Below are 17568 nucleotides of genomic sequence, written 5' to 3' on the forward strand. Positions count from 1 at the left end.
GGTCTGACACTTCAGCAAGTCTCATTCCTTTTACCATGTTCGCTCCGCTGTCTCAAAATACAAGCATCACTCATCTTTGGTGATTCCCCATTCTTCTAGCATGCCTAGAAACCTTTCTCCAATGTACTCCCCAGTGTGGGATACTTGCTTCACTTTTGTATTCAACACCAAATGCCTTCTTGTCCATCCGCTGTCATTGAAGTGGCATGTAAGACTCATTAGTGATTCTGTTTGTCCTGACCAGCAGTCAGTCCTGAATGAGAGTGAGTTGCCAGCATTCTCTGGTTTCAGCATAGCCTTTACTTTCTCATCAACCTTTTGGTGAATCTTTCCCAGCATTTTGGTTCGATAAAACAGGTCACTCTTTAGTGTGTACCTTGGCTCAAGTATGGATATCAACCACTTAAATCCAGAGTCAGACACCATTGTAAATGGCTGGTTATCAGTGACCATCATCTGTGATTACTCTGTCCAGCAGTTTGGATCTTCCATCCGATTTTAGCCACCTGTTTTTTTTTTTTTCTGAAACCTATCGATTATTGTTGCTTGGGATAGTGATGTTTCACCTTGTGATTCATTTTGTTTTTTCTGTGCTGCATGATACAATTCAACATGATGAACTCTTAGATGGGCCCAAAGATTTGACGTATTTTTGTTTTTTTGCAGTTCTTGATCCCATGCTTACATTTGTGCACACTGCTGCTGCTTTTCTTGGAGATGGAGAAGAGAAATAGTCCCAGACCACACTTTAAATTTTTCTGTCTGCATCCATCTCCATTGAAATTTGAAAGATACTAATGAAAATGATATAGGCTTAAAAAAACTGGCTGGCTGGTACCCTTCGGTGGGTGGCTGGCTGGCACTCTTTGGTGGGTGGCTAGAACCCTGTGGTGGGTGGCTGGCTGGCTGTGGCTGGCATCATTTGGTGGGTGGCTGACTGGCACCCTGTGGTGTAGTTGCTGGCTGGCACCCTTAGTGGGTGGCTGGTACAGGCCTGTGGGTGGCTGGCTGGCACAGAGCAGCTGTGGGTGGGTGTTGTGGCCGCGGCGGCTGTGTTAAATGCACTGTGACTACTGTAGAATCACTCACTGTCCGACTCCACTGTCCCGACTCCAGTATGTTGCCGCGGGGGGGTGTGTTAAACATACTGTGCAGTGTGCACTCACTGTGACTGTAGTGTACGTACACTCACTGTCCCGACTCTAGGCGAGGCTGAGGGAGGCGGCCTAAGAAGGCAGAAGCTGTCCCAGTGCATGGAGGCGCTTGGCGCAACATACGCGATGCAGTCATGACAATATCGGTAACCGCCGGGGCCGATTCCGATATATTGGGGAAAGTGCATATTGGCCCTCGATATATATCGGCCTTGCCGATAATTGGTCGATCTCTACTTTTGGCGGGTTTTTTTTTTTTTTTGTGGCTGACTTTCACTTGCCAGGAGAAAAAGGCGTTCAGAAGAGCCCAGTGTCCATGAAACCTTAAGCTAGCCATACACAGGCTGAAGGGGGGGGGGGGGGAATAAGGCTTCCTCCATGCATTCTAAATGGCACAGATGGACCAATCTCTCGTTGCAGACATTGTATCTGGTTGTGGATATTGTATTCAGCCCGCTGTCTGCTGAAAACTGTCACAGTAGTGCTGAACGAACTGCACTCCTGTGATCTCCAGGAGAAGTACAGCCAAATGAGCTTTGGCTGCACTTCCTGTTTTAGGTGTAGCCAGATCTGGCATGTAATAGAACAGTATAAAATTGCTCTGTATACCATCTGTGTAAAAACTTGGCTTACAATGGTGGGCAGTCCACATGAACAATGCCTAGATTAACTGAATTCCTGACTGCTTGCCAATTTTGGTGTTCATTTATATAATGTACAAGTTTACGCCCTATCTTGGAAATTGGAAAATTAGACCATTTTACAATCCGGAAAGAAGTTTTCTCAGAATCCCCACTGACACATTAGCTATCTGTTTACAGTAGAGAGTATTTGTTTAACTTTACAAATACTAGCCATAAACTATAGATTTGCCTGCAGGCTAAACATGAGAAATCCAATATATTCTTCTTTTCCAAGATAATGGCATAATTAGGGGAATCTTCCCTGCTGACTTTTGTATTGTATTATGACAGCTAGCACCTGTGGTTGTCAGAATAGTTACTGCACCTGATTGATTGCAGTCACTGTTCGGCTGACCATTTTCTATCTGGGTCCTTTGAAAAGGACAGTTTGAAAAATCTACTTTTGTTAAACTGGGTGCTGCCAATACGGCCACCCACAGCTTGAATCACAGGCTAACTATTGCATCTGATTATTTATTTTATGTTTGTTTATTTTTTGTGTTCCTTTCAAACAGCATACAAAAAACCCTTTTTGTAGTTTAGAGTCGGTTCACACTGAGGCGACACGACTCTGTACTACTTCTGGGGCGACTTGTGCATTGCCATGCACCATGACTTCAGAGCGACTTGCAGGGACTTCACATAATGGAAGTCTATGCAAGTCGCTCCGAGGTCGCCCCAAAGTAGAACAGGTTCCTTTTTCTAAGTCGGAGCAACTTGTGTCGCTCCTATTAGAACGGGTCCTGTAGCGGTCAATGGACCACGACTTTTCAGGCTGACAAATCGCCTGACAAGTCGCGCTAGTGTGGACCGGCTCTTATTCCTTTGGACCAGGATTTGACACAAGACACTAAGCAGTTTATGTTCAAAATAACTTGCAAAGAACACATAAAGAACAGATTGGGGGAAATTTACTAAAACTGGAGCACACCGAATCTGGTGCAGCTCTGCATAGAAACCAATCGGCTTCCAGGTTTTATTGTCAAAGCTAATTGAAAAATGTGAAGTCAGAAGCTGATTGGATACTATGCAGAACTGCACCAGATTCTAAATGCTCCAGTTTTAGTAAAACTCCCCCCTTAGTTTAAGGCTTCATTCGAAGGTGCATAAACCCATGTCTCTGTACAGAACTTTGAGTTATACAAGAGAAAGGGGAGACAAGCTCTCCATTTAATCTATTTTCTCATAAAGGGCATTGCGGGATTTTCTAGGTACCTGATTGTACAGACAAATACCAAAAAGTTGTGGTGATTTATGAAGCCAGGGTTACGCTGGCCGGGAACCCTTATACAGCCATGATCTTTGCTCCTTTTGTGGCTCTGGGGAGGCCTCTCGGGATTGCCCTTCCATTTTCTACACTAGGAATTTACTTCATGGTGTCATCCAATTCTTCCTAAACAATTCATTATACCTGTTGCCCCGGATAGGGCTATTGGGACCCGATTCTTGATGTTCACACCCTTGCTGATAAATCGACAAGTATTGGCTATAGATTCTAACCCCCGTGTCCACCGGGAAGAGTATTTTCCTGAAGGAACCCTCCGCCACAGTGGATGCTCGATGCACCTCCTTCTGAAACACATAATCCTTATCCTCCTGAAGAAGCTGCCTTGATCTGCGAAACATGTTGGGGACTGCCAAAAAATCCACCATGAACGGCGGTATATGGCTATACCTTGTGTAGTATGTATTTATCTTCAATGTAAATAGATGAAAGCGGGCATCTGTGATGTTTCTATGCTCCTTTAATGTAATGTTGAATCATGACACTGTGCCAATATTTTTAACGGGTTTGTTTAATAAAATATATATTTTTAGAACTTTTTGGTATTTGTCTGTACAATCAAGATACCTAGAAAATCTCGCAATGCCCTTTATGAGGAGATGAGTTAAATGGGGAACTTGTCTCCTTTCTCTTGTATAATTCAATTTTGGGATGTTGGTACCATTATCTTCAAAATGTTTTTTGAAGGCTCTCCAATTATATTATTATTTATTATTATTTCAGGTACTTGTATAGCGCTGTCAATTTACGCAGCGCTTTACATATACATTGCACATTTACATCAATCCCTGCCCTCAAGGCCTTATATAGAACATTATGTATGTAATCCTGTGTAATGACAGGATTTCTGTGAAACACAGCCTGTCAAATGTCAAACACAGAAGCAGCTTTGGGCACGTGCTAGTATTTGCATCAATACGCATGTGCATGAGGATCTCTATAGCTGCTGCATCTCTGTGTGTTTGTCAGACTGGCTGCATAGAACATCTGTCCCTCCTGAGAGCGCAACACAACCCTCCACATGTGAATGAAGCTTAAAGCTGCATTAACATACTGTACAATGTACAACACAAGCCTTGCTCACTTTACCGCTTTGGGGCAGACAGTGTGCACATCTGGATTACAACTGAATAATGAAAGTCGTACAGACAGGGTTACTTGTGATAAACCTGACCCCCCAGCCCCCTTTAACATTACATGGAAGGGAAAGCGAAGTGATTTTCATAGAATTTATCCTCAAGTCAAATGTATGCAGCAATTTTTAAATGTTCTCAAACCTGCAACCAATATATAGGTATGATCTCTGTTTTGCTCTGCAAAAGTGGAAGTACACTTTATGGATTACAATGCACTGGAAGGCCCCTTTCACATGAGCAGCCCGATCGGGTCTGCCTGTCCGTTTTTTCAGATGGACCTGATCGGACCACTCATTGCCCACTCTGGGGAGGCAAATGTAAACGGACATGTCTGCATGTAACATGCCTGCATCTGATCCGATCCGGTCCGACAAAAACAGATGGATGGGGATCGTATTGAATGACAGTTGGATGAAATCTGACAGGCAATTTGTTTCCATCCGACCGCCACATAGAGAATAGCGGGCTGTGTTGGTGTCCGCTCTGCATCAGTGGAGCAGGCGGATTCACTTAAAGCGGAGTTCCGGGCACAAAAACAATATTTTTTTTTTTTTTTTTTTTGCCCCTCCGCTAGGTAGACCTCACCTGAAAAGGAATTGGATAGTTGTTGTTTTTTTTTTTTTTTTTTTTTGTTTACTTACCTGGTAAATGAAGATCGAAGATACTCACCTCAGAGTACTTCCTCCCTCGGAGCCGCCGCTCACCCCGTCATTTCCTGTCTCGCTATGATTCCTGGGAGCTGAACGTCATAACTCCCAGGAATCAATGCGACGGCATCGGCCCCGCTCGTCATTTCCGGACAGCATCAGATCGATGTTCCACCTAGGTGACTGTAATTTTTTTTTTTTAAAAGACCAAATCTAAAAACATGCACATTCTTCAGGTGACAGATGAATCAGATTGACTGCAAACTCAAAAAAGGCAGTAATGCAATCTTGTTTCAATCTACTAAAGGGTTTGTTGATGGGACATTAGAAAACCAGAATGTTCCAGAATTTGTTTTGTAGCCTGTTAAAGTGATTGTAAAGTCTAATTTGTTGCTTCATATAAAATAACAAATCTGTTCTACTTACCTGCTCTGTGTAATGGTTTTGCACAGAGCAGCCCAGATCCTCTTCTTCTCGGGTCCCTGGCTGGAGCTCCTGGCCCCTCCCTTCTGTTGAGTGCCCCCACAGCAAACCTCTTGCTATGGGGGCACCTGAGCTGACCTACAGCTCTATGTATCCATTCAGACACGGAGTGCCGTTCAGGCCCCACCCCTTCTCTCTTCTGATTGGCTTACTGAATTTGACAGCAGCGGGAGCCAATGGCACTGCTGCTGTGTCTCAGCCAATCGGGAGAGAGAGTCCAGGACGGCTGAGGCATTCCTTAACTTCGCTGGATAGAGATGGGGCTCGGGTAAGTATGGGGGGGGGGCTGCTGCACACAGAAGGCTTTTGATCTTCATGCATTAAGATAAAAAAAACCTTCTGACTTTACAGCCCCTTAAGTTCTGTATTCAATGTAATATACATGCACTGTGCAAAGATCCCCCTCTTCACTATCATTGTACTTTTATTAATAGAAAATGTCCCATGCCCGCTGCTGTCTCAAAAGACCTGGAGGTCCATTTTTATAAACAATTCAAGTCTTCTCTTCTTCTTTTTTTTTTTTTTTTTTTTTTTTTTTATTTTATTTTTTTTTTTTCATCATAATCCCTGATGGTTATATACATTTTCATTTTTATAAGATTAAGTTATTGTCATACAAGAAACGAAAGCTACTGCTGGTATGTGTAAAGCAACTGATTTTACTTTAATTCCACTTAAAAAGTTCAATAATGCTTCAAAGCAAAGATTTTGCTCTGGTATAGGGAGCCCCTAGAAGTAGTAATTGTGACTAAGCAATATCCTGAGAACATTTGACAGATAATAATAATAATAATAATAATAATAATAAAAAAAACATTCTTTTGATACTTATTTGGTTATCCATTAATTCCTCTTAGGTCAGCAGAACCTACTGCTGTGGCACATACAGAGCTGGTCCAATGAGACAAATAAGCCTGGTTGGAGCAGTGGATGAAGAAGTTGGAGATTTTTTTCCAGAGTTCCTTGACCTGTTGGAAGAGTCTCCATTTTTAAAGGTTAGTTTGACATGCACCTCATCTGACTTACCCCATTGCCTTATGTTTTTAAGGTCTTCCATACTTTTATTTGGCTATTGCTAGAAATGGGAGGGGGGAGGGGTTAAGAATTGGGGGGGGGGGGGGAATGTTTCTTCTTTCGGTCATTGAAGGACACAGCTCCAGATCTTCTTGATCGGTAGGTTTCCGCCTAGTGTCCTATTCCTGTAGGGGGCAGCATAAAAACTAATTTGACTACACCTATAGGGCAGTCCCTGGGGATATACTCTCACTTCCTGCTATAGGACTTCAGTTTTTTTTCTGCCTAGTCAAGAGTAAGGACATAGTTTCTTGCTGGGATCTCTGGTCCTGGCATTTTTTCCTTTTTTAAACTGAACCATTTTTTTTTTTTTTTTTTTCTTATTATTTTCTGTTCCTATAATCAATTGGGTTTCCGTGAGAACTACAATAAACTGGGTGACGGACTAGATGACGTAGATCCTTACTGTCTTACCAGTCTGGGCAGCGAGCGCGACCCGACCTTAGGTCTGCACTGGGTTGACCACAACATAGCCCAATTGGACGGGGGCTGGCCAGCGAGTTAAACATCTTGCGAGGACGCATAGCATACCTCTGGCACACTCATTCCAAGATGGTGCGGGGGTCTGCCCGGAGCAGTGCCCGCCTGGTCCCAAGGTGTGGTGACCTGGTGGTTTCTCGGGGGGGTGGACATGGGCCCCTCCCTGGGTTGGTCGGACCCCCCAAGTGCCCTTCCTTCCCATATTACGCTCCCCCTCACTATCAGGATTCCTCTGCGGACCATCCCTCATTTACCCATGACTATGCCCAAGGTCTGTCCAATTTTGGACCTCAAGGCTTTGAACCACTTTGTCCGGGTTCAGAAATTTCGGAAGGAGTCCATTCGCAAGGTAGTGGCATCCCTTCATCAAAGGGATTTCATGGCCTCTATCGATATCCGGGATGCCTACCTTCATATCACAATATATGTCTGGCATCAGCGTTTCCGTCACTTTGTCGTGGGCGAGGAGCACTATCAATTTGTGGCATTACCCTTTGGTCTCGCCTCAGCTCCTCGGTGGTTTGCAAAAGTTTTTGCGCCCGGTGTTGGCATTACTAAGGCAGAAGTGGATTGCGGTGCTAGGGTACCTGAACGATCTCCTTCTGCGAGCAGAGTCTCTGAATGCCCTTGAAAGACAATCTGGACATTTCGGTGCAAACCTTGCAAGAGTTTGGATGGAAACTGAATTTCCAAAAATCTGTTCTTGTCCCTTCCACCAAACTGGACTATCTGGGCCTGACCCTGAACACAAACCCAGCCAAGGTGTTTTCTTTTTTTTTGTATACAAACTTTTTTTATTAGGGTGAAAAAATTGTGGTACAAAAGCGTATATTAACAGTGAGGTAAACAACAATAAACAATAGTCATTGTTACAGAAAGTATGTATAAGTTCTTGTCAGATATAAGTAAACAACAGGATCAAGAAAAAATAAGACTTCGTATGAGTGGTGCCGAGTAGCGGACCTATGACAATTTCCATAATACTGCCTAAAGCAGTAAAAATACAAGAGTATATAGAGAGCCAAGGTGTTTTCTTACGGTGGTGAAACTCCAGAAGTTGCAGGATGCAGTGCGGCTCCTGTTATCCGATAGTCAATCATCCCTCAGGACTTGGGGCAGTGGGTGCCCCTATTTTCCAGGTTGACTAAGGCAACCGTGTTTCTCTTTCGTTCATTGACGGACACAGCTCCTCATCTTCTTGACTATGTGGGTTAAACTGCCCCCTACAAGAGTAGGACACTAGACAGAAAAGAACTTAACTACAATTTACTATGTGGCAAATTGGCAGGCGAATTACCTCAGGCGTTGGACCAGAGGGAGTTGTCCCTTCATCCAGATGTGTTTCCATCAGATATGTCTGCGGTAGGGCACCCCTGAGGTGGCTCTGTTGGCATCCTGGCTCCACAGAAAGGTGCTGAGGTTCGGGGCCAAGTCGCAAGATCCTCTGGCAGACGCCACGGATGCTCTAGTGGCTCCATACCAACTGATTTACGCCTTCCTTCGCTCCAGCTTGTTCCGTGACTTCTATGCAGGATCGAGGACGAAGGGTTTCGGGTCATTCTGTTGGCTCTGGACTTGCCTTGTTATGCTGACCTGGTGCAACTGGTTGCCAACGTCCTCTGGAGGCTTCCTCTCAGGGACGATCTGTTGTCTCAAGGGCCGCTCTTCCATCCTCTTTTACAGTCGCTGGCTTTGGTGGCCTGACTGTTGAGAGCCAGTTGCTAAAGGACAGGGGCTTGTCTGGCTCGGCGATTTCAACCATTTTGAAGGCGAGGAAATCTACATCTAAAAACATTTATCTGATGTGGAAGGCGTACATTTTCTGGTGTGCTGTTTGCAGAGTCCATCCTCCTTCCTTTTCGGGGGCTCAGATTCTGGCCTTTCTTCAAGTGTCTGCCTTGGCAGTCTTTTTTTAAAAAACCTTTTTGACTTCCATTTCATTGGGGTGTACATACCTTCAGGGGGTTCCTGTTTTTACTCAGCCTGTAAGTTCTCCTCTGTCACCATGAGATTTGAACCTGGTTCTGTCGTTTATTCAAAATCTCGCTTTGAAAACATACGGGGTATCCCTTTCCTTGCGCTGTCACAAAAGGTGGCTTTTTTGGTGGCTATCACCTCTGCTCGCAAAGTGTTGAAGTTGGTGGCTTTGTCTTGTTGGTCTCTCTATCTAGTGGTTCACTGGGATAAGGTGGTCCTGTGACCATGGCTGTCGGATGATGTTCGAGCTATTTGACAGACACGGAGTCCCTTCGGGGGTCAGACTCGCTCTCTTTGATTACGGCTGGAAATCCCTGCTTCTTTTTCCAGATGGATCAGACAGACTGTGACCCAGGCTTATTCGCTTACGGATCGGCTTTTCCCCCTTTCTCTGTGATGGCAAGTTCTACTCGGGCACTTGGTGCTTCTTGGGCCTTCTGTCATCGGGTGTCAGTGGCACAGGTGTGCATGGCGGCCACTTGGTTGTCAGTGCGTACTTTTTCGAAATTTTACAACATGGATGTTTCGGAATCTGTGGTGGTCTGCTTTTGGCTGCAAAGTTTTTGTGGCTGCGATTTAGAGGGTCTGATTTTCCCTCTTGAGGGTGTATTTCAGGTTCGTTCCTGTTCTAGTTGAGCTACTATTACCTGGATTGGATTGTGTTTAGCCTTGGGTTTATTTCCACCCCTCATGTTCGACACTGCTTTGGATTGTCCCTATGGTGAAGAATATGGAGCCGTGTCTGTCAATGAACAAAAGAGAAAAAAGGATGTTTGTACTCCACTGTAAAGTCTTTTCGTAGTTCATTGGCAGACACAGCACCCACACCTCCTAAGGAGTTTTTTTTATGCTTCTGTTACTCAGTTTTGTAACCAGCAGTATCTCTAAGCAGAGAGATTGACCCACAGGGCATAGCCAAGCTTTTGTGTTGTCTGCCAAGTCCTACACCTGTAGAGGGCAGCATAACCCTATGGGGAAGAATATGGAGCTGTGTCGGTCTATGAACTCAGGATTTTTGTACTACCTATAAAAGCATTTTCTCTATTTTTAAAATTGTGCAAAAAATCTCTTTTGGCTGTGAAAGGGTTAAAGGATAAGTTCACCTTCAGTAACATGTTACATGTTCCACCCATAAAATCTATTATAAAATGGGCTCCTAACTTTTTTTTTTTAGCTGGCTCCTAGAGTCAAAGCAAATTTGTCAAGCTCTGCATTAGACCACTCCACAGACTTTGCCTGTGAATACACAGGAAGGAGATGAGCATGTGCAGAAGAGTACTTTTTGAAAAAAGAATCAAAATGAGAAAAATGTATTGCTGACAATTAAATTACCAAACTAGGTGTACTTCTTCTGATGCCTGGTTGGGCTGGAATCAGTGGATGAGATTTTATTTGGTGCAAATTCTTTATCTAGGTGTCCCACACAATATTTTGAAGTACTGTACTGTGTATTGAATCATTTACATGGTAGAAATATTCAAGCCTGTTTAAAATCTATCTACTGTATTGACACCACTGTGTGGATTAAAAGCTGCTTGTGAGAATTCACTATATTTTGTAATGTCATCTTTGTTTTTACAGATGACTTTGCCATGGGGGACAATGTCTACACTTAAGCTTCAGTGCAGATCACAAAGCGATGATGGCCCAATTATGTGGGTAAGGCCAGGAGAGCAAATGATCCCCACAGCAGACATGCCAAAATCCCCATTTAAACGTCGAAGGTAAGGGGGTGCGTGTTTTGTGATATGTAATTTCAAGGGTTTTCCAGATTGAATATAGATTTAATAGATTACTTAGGAATGCAATCCTGCTTCATAGCGGTTAGTAAATCTAAGGTAGGTACACCTTCATCTATGTCCACAGTGTAATATTGAAGTTTGACTTCCAGTGCTTGCCTTCATATTTTAAAAATGGACCCATTTATGAACGAAAAACACCCCTTTTGCGTGTTGTTGTTTTTTTTAAGGGGAACATTCTTTGCACATAGTGTGAGTGTGTGTTTGTTTTTTGTTTTTTTTCAATTCAGAGTCTTACATTCAGTTTACATAGAATTAGGTTGCATTTAACTTATGTCCTTTTTATTTCCTTTTTGTTGCAGATCAATGAATGAGATAAAGAACTTGCAATATCTGCCTCGCACTAGTGAGCCTAGAGAGGTCCTCTTTGAAGACAGAACAAGAGCACATGCAGATCATGTTGGCCAAGGTTTTGACTGGGAGAGTACAGCAGCTGTAGGGGTTTTGAAGGCTGTGCAGTTTGGGGAATGGTAAGATCATTTAGACATTAAAATCTGCATACTTTGTTATTTTGTATATTCGGTTATCCAAAAAAATGGTATCAACTGTTTTTTTTCCAACACTGTATTTGAGTTGTATAAAACATAGGCTCAAAACTCAATAACAGACCGTTATGCTGCATAAATGGTTATAAAAATAAATACTTTGGCTTGTCATTTCTGAGAAAGTGAAGAATCTGAATGAACATATTTAGTTTGAATAAGTAAAGACTTCTTCATACCCATTCTGTATTTCATTAACTTGTGAAACCGAAACAATGGTATGTGTCTGATATAAACTCCGCTACACCATAGTGAAAAAAACTGAAAACTTGCAGAACAGCCTTGGTGACTTTTTTTTTTATGTTTTTTATTTACTGTCAGGAGTGATCAACCTCGCATAACCAAAGATGTGATCTGCTTTCATGCAGAAGACTTCTCTCAAGTTGTGCAGAGGCTACAGCTAGATCTTCACGAGCCTCCTGTGTCCCAGGTAAAGTTTTAAGAACTGGATATGATTCTTTTCCATGGATCGTACTGTTATCTATAAGTTGTTATTTTCCTTTAAAATTGTAGAGAAAATGATTTTTGAAATGCTGTGTAACCTGGACAATGGTGACCATGCGAATTGATGACACCTCATTGGATGTTCATTCTCTGGATATCAGTTAGTTGGGTTTCTTTTCCTGACCGATTACTGCTTCTGCTTCCCAGAGGTGGTGGTGGTTTTAGGGGTATAGATGACATGAAATATAGTGGAATTGCAGGCAAAACCTTTTTCTTCATCTCTCATTAAGGTTCAGAAAGGAATTCCAAGATAAGTTTTTGCATACAGGAGATTGGGCACTGGCAGACAAAAGTTGTAAGCCAGAAATAACCCAGACCCATCGTGCTTTCAATTCTTGCTAATCCTATGTGTAGTCACCTTTGGTTTTTTTCTCCTTTTGAGCAAAACGGACCCATTCGTTTAACATTTTTTATGTTTTTTTTTTTTTTTTTTTTTTTTGCAGTTTTTCTAACACATACTGTGTAGCTGTGTAGGGCACAGAGTGCTTTACAGGTCCGCCAGCATATCCTGTCCCTGAAGACTCCCTGAGGAATATGTCCACCTGAGAGGCATAGACTGGAATGTAATATACATCACTGATTCCTGTACTGACTCACTTCTGTAGTTGCTTTTTTGCTGCCACTTGGTGCTCTCCAGACCACCACTGTAGCAAGTTATTGGGCCTTGTTTCAGCTTTTCATGGAGCTGGGCCTGTGTTTAGTCCTGCTATTTCCCCACCAAGGGTTATAATGCTTGGAGGCTGATGCTTTGACTCTTCATTGTCAGACACTCTGTTAAAGGGCTGGTACGGTTTTTACTTTGTCACAAACAACCAGCCCAGTTCTATCTTGCAGCTGTGGCATGCCACTGTCACCTAAGCCTATGTGCTCACGCCCAGCCTGCTGCCGCTGAGACTCAGGTACTTGAACACTAGATATCCTTGTGCTATTCTGACCTAGGCCCCACAATCTGTAGCAGCTACCAGAGCCTGCATAATTTATGCAGATTCCCACATCAACTGTTCAACATTCAACTGTTTTATATCCACAGCACTTTCTTGCAAAAACCCGAGACTGCTTTACAGTGACTGTCAGCCTTAAACCCTTCCCCACCAATAGTTTTGTTTTTTTAGTACCCATTTACTGAGCGTTTGAATGGTTTACATACTGCAGTATGTCAGATCCTAAGCACACAGGAGTTGGTTCTGCGGGCCTTTCCAGGTCACAATCCACTGACTGCTCTGGGATGGCTTGCAGCGTCCCTGGTAAAGGACCAAATGCTGACAGCCTGGATCATTATCTCCTGATTGAGTCTTCAGGCTCCTCCAACCTGATCCCCCCACCTTTGCATTATCCAGGGGGGAATTTTCGGTGGTCATGTCTGATTTTATGCAAAAAAAAAACCACTGCAATGATTGCAGACTCAGTTGTAAGGTACTTCTATGCCATCTCCTCCCAGAGCCTGTGCAGAAGCCGCTGCAAGCAGAACTGAGACCCTTAGCAGAGGAAGAGGAGTTTAACGTATATGTTAGAGCCGCACGATTAATCGTTAAAAAATTGCCGTCTCGATTCTACCCCCCCCCCCCCTCCCCCCCTCCTCACGATTTTAAAACTGCACATCCTTGATTCTTGCAGAACTGTTCTCTGCTCACTCACAGCTGTCAAAACAAAAAAAAAAGAGCCCCTGCAAATGTTTATCAAAATTGCTAAGGCTGCAGATAACTAAACACAATGCTTTACAATGTATCTTTTCATTCTTTTAGATCAAAGGAATGAACATCCCTCTGTGATTGCCGGTTCACATTTGTGCGATTGCGGAGATCGCATGTAATTCGGAGTGCACTGCTCCTAAATTACATGCGATCTCATGTGCGGTGCGAATTTCAGCCATACACTTTGTATGGCTAAATTCGCACCGCATCCGCAATAAACTCGCACATGAGGCTTTTTTTATCCACAGCAGAATCGGATCGCATAGTGGTTCACACTAGTGTGATCCGATTCTGTACGAACTTGCAGATCGCACTGCGATATACGATCGCAACTGGGGGCGTTGTTAACTTTTAATTGACACCCCCTGCGTATCGCATATGGCAGTGTAAACTGCCAGGGGTGTGGATGCGGGATCACGCTGCTTATTCGCAGCGTTCCCACATCGCACAAATGGGAACCGGGACTGAGGGAGAGCAGTTTAACCTCATAAAGACCAGGCCTTTTTCTGATAATTGCTGCTTACAAGTTAAAAATGTTGTTTTGTTTTTTGCTAGAAAATTACTTGGGACCCCCAAATATATATAATTAGCAGAGACCCTAGAGAATAAAATGGAGCTCGTTGCAATCTTTTATGTCATGCTGCATTTGCTCAGAAGTCTATCATCAAATGCAGTTTTTTGGGGGGGGGGAATACACTTTAATGAGTTTTAAAAGAAAACTTAACCGTAAAGTTAGCCCTTTTTTTTTTTTTTTGTATAATGTAAAAGATGTTACGCAGAATCGTGATCTTTATTCTAAGCAAAAAAATTGTGAATCTCATTTTAGCCAGAATCATGCAGCTCTACTATGTTTTGGATGGTTTTGTGCATAGGGCTAGTTCTGCTGTCCTTACTGCTATGCTTAAAAATATAATGTAGACGTACTGCATACATGTCTTGTTATCGAGCACCCATGTCTGAATTGTCTATAAAGTCTGGTCCTCCCTTAATAGTCCTGAACCTGTCAACATCTCCCCAGTACACTGGTCTACTACTTACGAGCCGTTTTCCTCTCACATGCATTGCTGAACAGTACCCTATTAAAGAGGCATATTATTAAGAAGTGGGCCATTCAGATTGTGAATCCCTTCATCTCCTTCCTTACTAAAAAAAAAACCTTTTTTTTGTTGAGGACATTCCTACCTTTAAAGACATGGTTAAGCAGGAACTGTATACCCTTTTCAAGTCCCTGTCTTCTTTGACAGTCCCTGCCTCAACCTGCTTTTGCTGTCATGTAATTTGCCAGACCCTGGGGGTATGAGCCAAGGATATTACTAAGACACCCGAGTCTTTCCTCACTGGTCATTCAGTTTTAAAACTATTAGAACTCCTGTCTGATGCCCTGCACCACTGTGTTGATGGGTTTGTGAATTTTGTATATCTCGTATGTAGAATGATCCTGGCTGTGCATGTATAAAGAACAGGCTAAACTATTGACCTGCTTAACAACTTTGCAAAGAGGGATTACTGTGTATGCATTTTGATTCTTTGGTTCTCTTTTGACACCTAGGGATCACTGGAGGACTGACTACTTTACTGCGAGCAAGCTTTCTCACAATGAGGGGGTGCCTCCACTTCTCAGGGGGGGGGGGGGGGCGAGCTGTGATTTGTGTGTGAACGGACACAGAGCGCAGCTCGGGAACAAGCCAGCTCAAGTGCCCCCAAGCAAAAGGCTTGCTATTGGGGGGCACTCTGCAGGAGGGAGGGGCCAGGACCACCGGTGGGGGACCTAAAAAGAGGATTGAGGCTGCTCTGTGGAAGACCATTGCACAGAGCAGGTAAGTATAACGTGTGTGTGTGTGTGTGTGTGTGTGTGTGTGTTTTTATTCTGTCCTTTAGGAATTGCTTAAGTGACATGATCTCTATTTCAGCTTACACAATAATAACTTTTTCCATTTTTTTTTTTTTTTTTTTAGTGTGTTCAGTGGGTGGATGAAGCAAAGCTAAACCAAATGCGGCGGGAGGGAATCCGGTATGCACGAATTCAGTTATGTGACAATGACATCTATTTCATCCCTCGCAATGTTATTCACCAGTTCAAAACCGTGTCGGCAGTGTGCAGTTTGGCATGGCACATAAGGCTGAAGCAGTACAGCCACAAGAAGGAAGAGGGACAGCCTGCAGAAACGGACCATAACTCCACTGAGGCTCTTCCAGAAACTCAATCCACCAGTATAAAAATAGAGCCAGAGGAGACTCCTCTCTCTTTAACAACACAAGGACCTTTTGTAGCACCAACTCCTTCCACACAAACACAAATCCTTAACACTCACCAGTCAGATTTGTAGATATAATATTCGGAAAATTTTATTTTGTATTCTATTTTGTTTCTTAAGCCTATTTTTTAAATTTTGATGTGAAGTTATAGTTTTATAACGGACTGACTTCATTCCTGTAATTTCCAAATACTCCATACCAATTTCATAACTTTCAATACGAACAGCAGCAAACCAGAAGTGAGACAGCTTGATGTCAAGAAGAGCAAATGTTACCTTGGAGAGTCGCAATAGCTGGTCTTTCAATCTCGTGATTCTTTTTAAAAGGCATGGGCTTAAATGAGAAGCACTTTTACCTATCATTTATTGTATGGCTATTATACTTTCATAACAGACTTGGATGTACATGGTTTCCTTCCAAATTTGCGGTGAGACTGAATTCATGACTTGTAAGAAGATGGACTATTGATTGAGCACTTGTTTCCTTTTTTTTTTTTTTTTTTTTTTTAAATGGCACAACTCGTTTTGAATTTCCATGAACTATGACTGATCTAATTTTGTACACCGGCAACATCCACTAGACTGCTTGCCAGAGTTACAGGCTTTGTTTGTGTATGTTTGTTTATTTTTTTATGCAGATTTAATTTGGTACTATAGTTTCCAACACGTGTAACTATCCCAGCTTTTTTTGTTCCCTCTTTAGGAAAATACTGGTTGGCACAAAGCCGTAATCCTGTATTTTACTTTTTATTTTTGTATGTATTTATTTTTATATGCTTGCAGTTTTTAATTTATGATGATCATTAAATGAATCAAGGACACACTATCCCAGCACTTATGGCATTTACCCCCCTTTTTTTTTTTTTTCCTCATTTTAATTTGAATGAATATTTTCAAACAAGGATTTACTTAATCCTGCTTCAGGCAACAATTTGCTCAGTGCAGTGTTTTTCATTCAAAGTCAGGTAAATCCGTTCATGTGCTGAAGTTAAATAGGAAATTTATCAGATTTTTTACTATATTGATGTAAATTTTAATAGTTATTTAATAGTCATTAGTGACATGATGACTGTAGCCAAGATAGAAATGGTTTCTGAACTTGCTTTAATGTTATGCTTCTTAATTAACAAAATTATTCCATAATATTTTAAGCATTTTTTTTAAATTAAAGGATTGTTGTATGGTAAGCGTGAATGTGTGCAGATTAGTGGCTAAGAATAAATTGTGTACTTGATGGCCACAGTTTCCATGTATTTCGAATTGGCAATGTCTACTAAACAATAAAATGTGATATCTGCAATTTTACACAGTCCTCAGGAAAGGAGTGGTTTGAATCACACAAATTGATTTCAATTTTGGTCCTATGTGGTTCTTACTGATGCCATATTGCTTGAGCAATTAAAATAGAAGTTCTGAGTAATGGGAGACCATGAGCCATAATTCTAGGCCTCTAGACCATTCTGAACCATCCCTGACTGCCCCAAAACGGACATTCGGCCCATTTTTATAAAAATGAAAAAAGTGTCAGTGTTGCCTTAGGAAGAAAGGAAGTAGCTTTCAATTTTAAACCTTGTCTAGAAATATAAAGGAAGTGATTACTTACATTGAGTAACATGTTGACAAACTGTCCTTTGTTTTATATACAACCCAATTCCAAAAAAGTTGGGACACTCTAAAAATTTTGAATAAAAAAGGAATGGACTAATTTACAAATCTCAAACTTCTATTTTATTCCCAATATAATATAGATAACTATCAAATGTTGAAAGTGAGACATTTTGAAATGTCATGTCAAATATTGGCTCATTTTGGATTTCATGAGAGCTATACATTCCAAAAAAGTTGGGACAGATAGCAA

The 17568-nt window shown here is 42.2% G+C and overlaps 1 protein-coding gene across 1 annotated transcript in view; it reads left to right on the plus strand.

Moving 5' to 3' along the window:
• The window catches only part of RSBN1 (round spermatid basic protein 1), a 48325-nt gene extending 31149 nt beyond the window's left edge, over positions 1–17176 (plus strand). The window contains exons 3-7 of the mRNA XM_082247431.1: positions 6246–6383; positions 10501–10643; positions 11021–11188; positions 11582–11690; positions 15411–17176. Of these exons, the coding sequence (XP_082103557.1) occupies positions 6246–6383; positions 10501–10643; positions 11021–11188; positions 11582–11690; positions 15411–15782 (930 nt within the window). The 3' untranslated portion in view covers positions 15783–17176. The remainder of the gene's footprint in view (positions 1–6245; positions 6384–10500; positions 10644–11020; positions 11189–11581; positions 11691–15410) is intronic.
• Positions 17177–17568: the final 392 nt, after the last annotated feature.

Source organism: Pelophylax lessonae (assembly GCF_965119305.1).
Source record: "Pelophylax lessonae genome assembly, chromosome: 2".
Lineage (NCBI taxonomy): Eukaryota > Metazoa > Chordata > Amphibia > Anura > Ranidae > Pelophylax > Pelophylax lessonae.